The sequence below is a fragment of the Labrus bergylta genome, chromosome 13 (genome assembly GCF_963930695.1).
Source record: "Labrus bergylta chromosome 13, fLabBer1.1, whole genome shotgun sequence".
NCBI lineage: Eukaryota > Metazoa > Chordata > Actinopteri > Labriformes > Labridae > Labrus > Labrus bergylta.
Window position 1 is genome coordinate 2,286,228 of NC_089207.1, and position 11,192 is coordinate 2,297,419.

At 38.8% G+C, this 11,192-nt stretch overlaps 1 protein-coding gene across 1 annotated transcript in view; it reads right to left on the reverse strand.

The window, feature by feature from the left end:
• The window catches only part of col4a1 (collagen, type IV, alpha 1), a 45,447-nt gene that overhangs the window by 21,495 nt on the left and 12,760 nt on the right, over nucleotides 1-11,192 (reverse strand). The window contains exon 2 of the mRNA XM_020656115.3: nucleotides 1,298-1,351. Coding sequence (XP_020511771.2) covers nucleotides 1,298-1,351 — 54 coding nt within the window. The remainder of the gene's footprint in view (nucleotides 1-1,297; nucleotides 1,352-11,192) is intronic.

Genomic DNA, 11,192 nt, shown 5'->3' on the forward strand with positions numbered 1-11,192 from the left:
AAAAACAAAAAAAAACTGCATGTTATTTTAAAACAAAGATTAGTAGTGATCGATACATTTAAATGTTAAAAGACAGCAGGATGAGATTTTTTTAAATTAGAAATCAATACTTATACATGTATTGCACAAGATCAGCAAAGAGATAATAGAATATATTTTGTCCACAGGGGGGCGCCAAAAATGAACAAAAGCTGATTATGATGAGTCCCTCTCAGGAGCTCTGAAGTGTTGTAGATATTTACAGTACAGCACGGGATATATAATCCATAATTCATGTGCTAAAAGTATAGAGAAAAATAAGTGTGAAATATGTTTATTTTATCTTGGAACTCCCTGAATATCCCCTAACTTTAAAGCAACTTTAAAAGGTTAAAATGTCTTTTGCCTTCCATAATCATTCTAGTTTATACCGGTCGGTGTTCAGTAATAAACCACAGAAAATATACTGAAAATATGTATATTATATGTATTTCAGATTCAATAAGGCTGCATTAACACTGCAGACAAAAGTCACCTGAATCTTATTTTTTTGTCCCTTTGTAACTCAGCTCTGATTTTTTTATGACAGTGTGAACAGCACAAGTCACATGTGGATTACCACAAGAGACAAAAACAAATCAGAATATGGCATTAAGGCTTGCAGTGTGAATGCAGCCTAAGATAAATCAGGCTCTTATAAATACTTCTTAGTAGGATACAATTAGGGCTAGATTTGTTTTTTTAATAGCAAGATTTTGACACCAACAGTGACACAAAATCTGCACGAAAAATAAGTTTAAATATGTAGCTTTGTTTATTTCTAATCATTACATACTTATGTATGTAATGTATGTCATGTTTCAACTCAGCGATTGACTCTCATGCTAAAGTGATGACAGCTCAAGGGCCAATATCCAGTTCATTGTACATCTGTATTTCTGAGCCCTCTGGCTGATGGGAAAAAGACCTTCAGTCCAGCTGTCTGTGTGTGTGTGTGTGTGTGTGTGTGTGTGTGTGTGTGTGTGTGTGTGTGTGTGTGTGGCTATGCTCTAATTCAAACTGATCTTTGTTCCGTCCTGGTCTCTGCACCGTGACTGAGCCGCCTATACTCTGCTCCCCTGCACAGGACGAGCTCCAGCCTTTTTCACTGAGCTGACCCCAATACTCAGGACATAAAAAGTTCTGTTTTTTGTCCTACCATGAACTTACAAAAGCCTCACTTTTTCATTAACACTACACTTTATATGGAGGCCCCGATGTGATATAGACTGCATAGGGATTGGTTGACAGTGAAATGAGTGCAAATGAAAAATCTCACCTTTGCTCCTTTAACACCACTGCAGTCACATTTTCCACAAGATGCCCCGCAACCCTGAGGATGAAAAAACACAAGAAATATAATAAGCCAATTGGAAGTTAAAACATAAAAAAAATCTTTATCTGACAAGTAAAAGACATTTTTTAAAATGAGTGTTTTCAAGCTCGACAGTCCAACAGACACCTGCTGAGGGGTCATGTAATGTTATCCATCACGTGTGTACAGTGTGTTACAACCTCTTTGATTTTTAAAGCATGTAAGGACCCTGCCTCTGCCAGATGAGCTCAGAGACATCCCACTGATGCTGTAAATTATCACAGTGAGCAGTGGACAGACCTCTACAGGGTTTCATGCACACCTGCTGATCCATTCCACAGATGAGGATTTACAGGTCAGAATGGTACAAAAAAAACCCAACAGGAGTAAAGATATAAATCAAGACTTCACCACAGCTTTCTGCACTCCATGGCATCTTAAACATGCAACCAGATACTTGTTTTGGGGGGCCACTTGGGGGCAGCAGAACAAGCTTTTATCTCAGATTTTGTTCCTTAACAGAGACGGTCTCCCGCCCCGGGGCTTACAGATGACTTACTCTGGTTCAGGACTGATCCTTTCAAAATAAACAAATAAATCAAATAAAAAATCCTGTGAAACCCGTTTTAAGTTACATGTAAAATAGTTAGCAAAGAAATAGCTGATTCATACAACCATGAGTTAGGAAGCAAACATTATAAACAGTTTAAAGCTGCATTCTGCCATCTTATGTGTCTCAGATTCTACTGTTTCCTGAGGTCAATTAGCTTTCAGCTGGTAAATGCTCGTCTTAGTTTGCTCACTTGAACACCTGCTGTTTGTTGTACAAAATAAAGTGTAACTTTATTTATTTTTTAATTAAAAATTTAAATTTTTATAATTCAGTCAAGTACGAGATATAGTTGGCCGGTAATGCGTAGCTAATTAGCTAGACTGTAGTCTTTGTTAACAGAATGTTTCTGTCAAAACAGCTTCAACGTGCGATGAGTGCGCATGGATGTCTGCACGTCCGCTCGCCACACTCACTGCTCTAATTATAAGAAAGTGTTAAAATGATCATAAGATACGTCTGTATGAATTTTTATTTGAGGTTTGCTGTCTGTTGAAGTAAGAAATTTCATATTTGAATGTTAATACAAAGGCCTCTTGCTAACAATTATTAAAATCCTAAAGATTCAAATTAATCAATAGATACAGTCGGCCTCGTGACATAGTTGGGGGCGGGGCCTCCTGTGGGTGAAAAGAATCACAGAAAAAAAAAGAACTACAAACCGATTACTCGAGTACTCGCTTTAACAACAGGAAGAGTCATCGATTAGAGAACATTTTGCATTTCTGCACCCCTACTACGTATAGCTAAAAACAGAGCTGGGTCATGATTTTTTGCATTTGTTCCTTGACAAGCAACTCTGTTCACATAGCTACATATTTAAAAAAAAAAAAAGTACTGGGTGCTGGACCAAAAATATCTAAAGATAGAAAAAGTACTGAGTCTGCACACCAGAAGATGCTCCAGTGAAATAGCATTTCATGGAATCTCACATGTAACACACTTCATCAGACACACATATTTGACCCATTGTTTTAAAAAGACTTAAAGCAGCTTTAAATGAACTTTTAACCAAATAGTAACCTTGAATCTAACTATCTGAGTGAGTTATATGGGATAAAAAAAATGCCTGCTCACACTTTTGGGGTCTTTGGGGCTCTGATTTCAACTAGCAACAAAACAAACATTAGCATCCTGAAACATTGGATGTTTGGGATGCTGATAGATTTTAAACTGATTTTATATTATGAAAAAGAAAGACCTTGGAATAGCAGTAAGCTACACTCTGCCACCACTTAACAAATGGTAGAGTATTGCCCTTTAAAAACTAACTAAAATGTTGCCCTCCTCCTGCTCACTGCTGATGTTTTGACTGATTTTGATATTTAGCTTTACGTATTCAAGGCCCAATGAAGACGACTTTTATTCTTACAGCGAGATACTTATCGGCTTTGTATTACTATGCAGGCAGAAGGACATCAATGCAGCTGTTCTCAGTCCACCCACTCCCCCCCTGTTTCCTCTCCTCTGGGGTCTCCAGAGGCCGGAGCCTGGGAACTGGCCTGTACCGCCTTGGCTCTGTCTTCCATTGCTGCTCTCCTCTTTTTTTTCCCTCAATCATCCAGCTGTTTCCAGACTCACGTGCGAGGCGACAAGCCAAAAGCCTGTCAGAGCTTTGGATGGGCCTGTTGAGAGATTGAACAGCTACACCGCCCACAAAACATTTCTCGGCCCTGTTTTGTGTTCTCACACAACAACAAATTCAATTTCTCTACGCCCATTCATCACGATCTGTTCCCGCTGACATCTCGTACATTAGCCATTCTTTATTCTACATTTTCTCTAGCTCATTATCCTGTCCGTCTTCTGACACACTGTTTCCAACATACCTGATGACTGACTCAACATGTGGCTCTAAAACCATGGGAAACCTCTGGGCCTTTGGCTCTGAGTGCCCCCCACCCTCCCATAGTGCACTTGTTCTCATTTATTTGCACTATATAACACGTGTGGTCCGCTAGAGGGTAACACTTTATATTAAGGTGCTTGTAATAAGCATTAATAACAGGTAATAAGTCACTTATAAGACCTTATTAGATTCTTGTTAACACAAATAAGACTATATAAGTGTTAATATAGGCATAATTAACACATTTATTATGTCTTATTAGACACTTATAGACTCTTATTAGAAACTTATTAACACTTTATATACCGTCATAAACATTAATAAGATGTTTATTAACATTATTAGACTTCATTCAATGTCAGTCTTCAGTCTTATCAATGTCAATAAACATCTTATGAACGTTGATAAGTGGTCTATAAACAAGTTTCTTTGTGTTAATTAATATCTCACAAGCCAATTATAAATTAATTTACAGTTTAATTAACACTCATGAAGTCTCATTAATGTTAATAAACATCATTAATGTTAATGACGGTGTTAATGAAGTGTTAATAAGTTTCTAAAAAGAGCCTATAAGTGTCTAATAAGACATAATAAATGTTTTAATTATGCCTATAGTAACACTTATATAGTCTTATTTGGGTTATTAAGAACCTAATAGGGTCTTATAAGTGACTTATTACCTGTTATTAATGCTTATTACAAGCACCTTAATATAAAGTGTTACCTGCTGGGGTACGTCATTTCACATCCCTGCTCTCTTACGTCACCAGATCTCACCTCTCCACTTCTGCTTCAATAATTGTTTTTCTTTCACAGGATTACTTCCTGTTCTGCCACAGGTTAGCTTCAGAAACACCTGACCTTGGATCAGATTAGTGTCATAAGACAAACAGAGGAAAAAGGGATATTGACTCTTAGAATGGAGCACATGTGTGTTTCATTATGGTGAAACCTGCTGGCTCACAGCAGTGGGAGCTCATGATACGGGATTAACATCATTTTTTTTCTTTTACATTTCGCTAAGGCATGCTAATGCAACGAGGGAGCACACTCACATATTGTCAGCACCACTCGGGTAAATCACAGCTGCTGTTGGCTAAAAACGGCTAAATGATCATTCACCTGTTGCTCTCTGTCTCAGTTTTCTTTCTCTGTCTGCAGTTTTCTCTGTCCAAGCAGACATTCCTGCATGTTGGAGGGCACAACCACTGAACCCAAGCCCTCAAACCGACTCCATGATGAGGAGCACACAGATCTGTTCTCATGTGATGAAAAGCTGCCACCCTGTGATGTCTATACTGCTGCTCTTTCCAAACACAGCGCAGTAATCTGCAGGTCGATCAAAACAGCTTTTCTTTGATTTCTCCACTTTGTTTTGGTTCTCTGCGTCCGTTACGCACTGACATCCACCCAAACACCAGATGGGAGATAAAACACAAAAGACCAAACTGACATCTGCACACAAAGAGTGTCTTGCTAATGAGCCGTGCAGCCAAAGAGTGGATATCAGTCTGAAATGGTTTTCTGGGCTCTGCAGGGAAAAAGGGGAATCTATCTAATCTAAGAGGACTTTATCATCCAGATGATGATGATTCTGATTTTTACAGATTTACCAGAAGCCAGAGAACCATTTCTTATTTACATACCGTTTCAATTGGCATGTATATGTAATGAGGGTGATAGCTGTGTGATCGCTTTGCCTGTTCACACAGAAGCTTGAGATCGAGCTGTACTTATATTTACCTTTAGCTTTAGCTCTTCTTTTGGTTTATTTAAAAAATCTTTTGCATGCCTGTCCGTCTTTGGAAACAAAACACTCCCACTATTCCCCGGGTTTATTCATTTTTGGCTGATTGGAAGGGACCGCTCCTTAGAATTTCTTTTAGAGAAAAACAGCAAATTTCTGTGTACGATGTGCATTAACAATAAAGACATCTATTCCTCTATTGTCTTCTATTTATTAGATTTTCTGATAACTCTGGAGACTTGTAATGAAATGTAATAGAGATCAAGTATCTCCTCTGAAAATAACTCTGTGAGTCATGACTGTCTACAATGGGTGTAACACCCGAGTCCCACTGTCTGTGATGTTTTCAGAGTTTTCTTTATATTTGATCAAAAAATCAAATATAAAGCCTTTAAGTAAAACCAAAATGTTTTATCTTTTCCTTGATTATATATTTAGTCTCACATTGGACACAGTTACCCTGTTGATGCTCACGTGAGCGAATGAGGAGATAAAGACAGATGATGTCACTCTACCCAAACATCCTGATCCTCCACAGAGCAAACACACAGAGCAGAAAGCCTGACAGTCTGCAGAGTGTTGAATGTCCGCTGTGTGAATATACAGAAGCTGGTGAGTCATGGAGCTCTGGAGAATCTGTATCAGATCCAGTAAACCTCTGCAAGCCTCACGTGTCCTTTTTGTGGCTTCTAAAAGTCTGGACGGCAGGTTTTGAAAAATCTCCAAACTGTGAAAAATCAGAATGACTTACAGTGGCAGAGTGTTTATGCTAACAGGGCGCTGTGCACAAACAGTGACTTATCATAATCATGTGTGTATGACAGTGTGTTTGTGATTGTTTACTGCTGCTCGAGCTGGCAGGGAAACTCAGAGCAGAATGTTTGCTTTGACAGAATCTGAGATAGAAACAGGAGATGCCAACAAGGGAGGAGGAAGAGTTCTGTGCACAAAGAGGAACGTTCACAGGCCTTCATAAAGTAGAGCCATGTATCTATCAGTGCTCAGTGTTATATGTCAGAGGTTACATCAGTTCAGGCCTCGTCCCAGAAGGCCCTGAAGTTTCAACAACACCTGCCTGATATTTCTTACATCATTAGAAACACAAGTCCAGCTTTGAGAAGGACTCAGGAGGGAGGAAGTGATGACTAATGTTTACTCTGGAGATGCAAGAAATCAGGAGATCTCGACTTTTACACAAACAGTCTTTATGCAAACCAAAGGGTGAGTGTATAGACCTGCTGCATAGCTGGATCCTAGAAAGAGCCAAAGCAATAGAGAGAGCGTCTGGCTGAGGAAAACATGTCTGGCAGATTTCAACTAAACATCATTAAACTCACCTTGTAGAATATGAAGTAGTCAAAATAAACTACCGGTACCTGACAAAAACAAACTCATCAAGAGGTTGTTTTTTTCAGTTCCTGAAGCTTTCAAAAATTTTGTCAAGTTGAAGTTTTTCACATTTTTTGAGCATTATAAGGACCTCCCATTCAAGATTCAAGATGTGCAGCAAACTGTAAAAGTTTAAGCAATGGAAAAGGTTCAACTTACAAATTCACTTTAAAAACATTCTGCAGCAGCTCGGCAAATTGTTTGCAATGGGGAAGGTCATGTGATACAGTCAAAGAGTACAGAACAGTGGGGCACTGGTGGCACAGTGGTTGGTGTATGGAGGCTATAGTCCTCCAAGCGGGCGGCCCAGGTTCAAGTCCAGCCTGTGGCTCCTTTCCCGCATGTCATTCCCCACTCTCTCTCTCCCTGATTTCCAACTCTATCCACTGTCCTAGCTCTCCATTAAAGGCACAAAAAGCCCAAAAATAAATCTTAAAAAAATAAAAAAAGAGTACAGAACAGCTACAAGAACATTTTTAGTAACCAACTGTTTTCAAATGGAACACATCGTCTCTGCAGATGTTGCTCGGTTCACCTCTCTTATGATCACTTTCTTTCATTGTATTTATGTTGTGACTGTAAAATATATCTTCTTGGACAGTATTTTTTCCCTAATTTTGACATAACCAAGGAAATATGGCAATATATATTGGCGATTATACAGAATACAAAAGACTTCTCTGATCACGTCTTTCATGAAACTTTCTTTTACAGACTTAGTGCACCATTACTTAATGTTGTTAAAAGAAGCTAAGCAGTGCATGAATAAACAACAACTGGGTTTTTCCCATTCTACAGAAAGGGTCCTTCCATATGCAGCCTTCAGGGTACAGGCCTTCAATTTGTCCTTTAGATTGAACTTACTGCCTCTGTTTTTTAATTAATTTAATTAGGTACATCTCCTTCTCAAAATATACAGTAACCAACTTCCAAACATAAAAAGTCTACTCTAATTCTGATTTTTCATTTTCAAACGTTCTCTTCTTTTGCAAAACAATACAGTTTTCCATACATTTTTGTCTCCTGCATTCATTACCGAAACAGCTGTGATGGTAATAACTGCAGCAGTACCCACATACACCACATGGTGGCAGAAAAGTTCCCATCACTGTTCCACATTGACTGTACGTTCTAGGTTTTTTCTCTTTACTGTGTCTATCCTACCAGGCAAACTAAAGATCACACTAACATCTGGTCAATGTCATTTACAGACATTTTCTGAAAACTACATTACATTCCAGACAGATTCCTGCAATGACCCCCAGCTTCTGCTGAAATATCTAACAACCCACCAGGGAGAGAAACTGTGCTAAAAAAATGTCATCCCACATCCGGTCTCTTCTTCACATGGTAATTTTCAACGCACACATATAACAAATATGAAGCAATAAATAAATAACTTAGTATTAAAACAAACATCCACATAAGGAAGGAAATAAAAGTACAAACGTCGCCCACTTTGACGTGCCAAAATGTAAAGATTTGAAACTGACATCCTCAAACAGAGTAGTGCACAAAAATATTAAGTGACTTTATCAGGAAAAAACCCTGCAGACTACGTTGTTTTTGTTTTAAGGTAACATAACAGGAATATTCTGGTTTCAGCAAGGTGAAAGAAAATCCATGAAACCAGAAAAAACGAGTTGACCAAATAACTCCCTCTGAGTTTATCTCCACGGAGGAGCCTTCCTTCCACACTGATATGGAGGAGGAAACCTGAGAAATCCTGCAGTTGTGTTGATTCTCTTTTTTGACTTTGAGCTTTCTCTCCCACTTTCAATGCACCTTATATGGTGTCTCTAAGCCCCGCAATACATATAGAGCTTATTAGAAACCTGTTGTTAAACATACCTACATTTTAAAGTGATTGCATTAATATTTAGAATCTTATTGATTTCTAGAGATATTAGTTGTCCATTCAATGGCAGATGCAATTAAGTCTCTCCAGCTACAGTTTTATAGGGGACAGTTGTGAGTGTAAGGGTCAGAATATGCAGAAAAAGCTACTTAGCATGACAAGTCAAATGTGTTTTAAATGATCCCACTCAAAAACAGAGTATAACTGGGCATCACACAGCATAACGAGAAGAATAATACAAAATTGTTTAAATCTAAAAGGCTGGGCCCAAGGTTTCATATTTTGGGGTCTAAATGTTACAAAAGGTTTGGAATCATAGCTTGTTGTAATGACTCCAACATAACCCTTATCATCACTGATTAGCTCAGATTGATGTATGTGAATGAACTTCCAAACTCCATGTGATCTGCAGAGTCCCTCTGCACCTTTAAGAAAAAGCTAAAGACCCAGCTCTTTCATGAATACCTACTAACTTAATGATGATGGTCTCCATATTATTGATGATGATGATGGTAATGACGATGGTTTTTGTTTGATAACGACGACTTATAAGATGGTTTCTATACTGATTAGAGCTCTCAAGAACTGCCCTCCATGTTGTGCTTTGCCTCTGGTCACTTCCTGTCAGCACCTGTGTGTCCAATCAGACTCAAAGCTGATCGTTTGCTCTTACTGACATTGTTCCCTTTTTTCTGATAACGTCTGCTAAGTGAATTGTAGAAATGTAGAATGACGACAATTAGAATATCCAAATTCAAGAAAATGTAATCTGCAGTATTTTAATTTGAATCAAGTTTTACATTGCTCCCTTCAAAGCCACCAGAAGGTCTACTATAGTAAGTTTAGGTGAGATTAGCATGTTCAAAATATGCCATAATACCAGTACTAATATTAATACTACTACTATAGTACTACTTATAATTGTACTTATAATAATACTTATAATAATCACATAATAACAAAGTTCAACGTTAACTTCTAAATGCTGTGTGTAACAACCCGTCATCTATTCAGTCTCTGGAATTCCTGATCAGAGTTTTCCAAAGTGTTGTTTTGCAGAGTTTCCTCACATTGGGCTGGTACCATTTAAAGCCTCAAATCCAAATAAATCTGAGGTTTGGACCGCCACTCTCCCTCTGACTCAGTTGTTTTGGTGTGAAGTAGAAATATATCTGTACACTGCCACATGACGTCTGCACCATGTGTTCTCCAACAACATCTTCCCCCATGTGAGAAAAAAAAACATTTTTAGCCATTTTGTTGCATCACTAAGTTTTGTGTTAACATTATGTTGTATGGTTTGGAGGTTTGGCTGTTTGGGCTGATTTCAAGTTGGCTGATGCAATTACTCTTAAAGACGTGCAATGAGATTTTGGCTCTGTGTGCCGGCAGTAAACATTGTGCAACATTTGTTAAATTGAAGGTATCCATGAACTTACCCATAAACATCTGGGTTCCAGTGAGCTTCTTTGTGTTTCACAAGCTCCTGTGCACCTCTGCTAATGTGGCATACTTTCTCCAAGATGCTTAACCTGTGTTTGTCCCCGCTTTAAGACGTGCTCATGGCGTTTAAACCACACATCACGGCTTCCATATGGAGACAATCAGGATAGTTTTACTCCATAAATGTCAGATGATGCATCTTTTTTTGGCGGCAGAGCTAATTGTGCAGCACTAAATGAGACCAATATGGAGCACATGGCAACACAGGGGAGGAGATTACCATGTTATAGATTAAGCAGCAAAAAAACCTTCACATTTCCCAGAAAGGTAAGGAACACTAACGCCTTAGCTTGTAGCATTGCTGTTAGCACTCAGCAGCAGATTCTGATGTCATAAACGTGTCTTTTCCCTGTTGGCTCGTTCCAGCCTTTTTTTTGTGGTTTCAAGTGATTATTTTTGGTTTCTCTTCATGGTCAGTAAGATCACAGGTGACCACAACTATGCGGTTCCCACAGCCCTCGTCAGCGTACACACAGGGAAACAGGAGAGAAACTAAAATACTAAAAGATGAGCGGAGGAGGATAGATGCATTTTTTTTAAGTTGAACTATGCTGCTCTGACATTCCTATCCTTCTCTGGTCCTGCAGGGCTGGGATGAGAGAATAGAAGCAAGAGGAGGAGGAGGAGGAGGGGAATTCTCTGTCAGACTGCCATACTTGGAAGACGAGGATCCTGGTGCAACTTGCTCTATAAACAGCGCGAGTGTGTATCTGTGTCAGGGCGTGCTGCACGTGCACAGACTGGGATGGTATGATGGGAAACAGCATTTTTTTTTAAATGCCAAGATGATATCAAGCTAAGTTTTTCTTAGTTTTGCATATGACCTGTTGGTGCAGTTGTCCTAACACCTAAAGTTAAATGACTGGCCTGTTGTATCTTAACAGACTTGTTAACTCATAA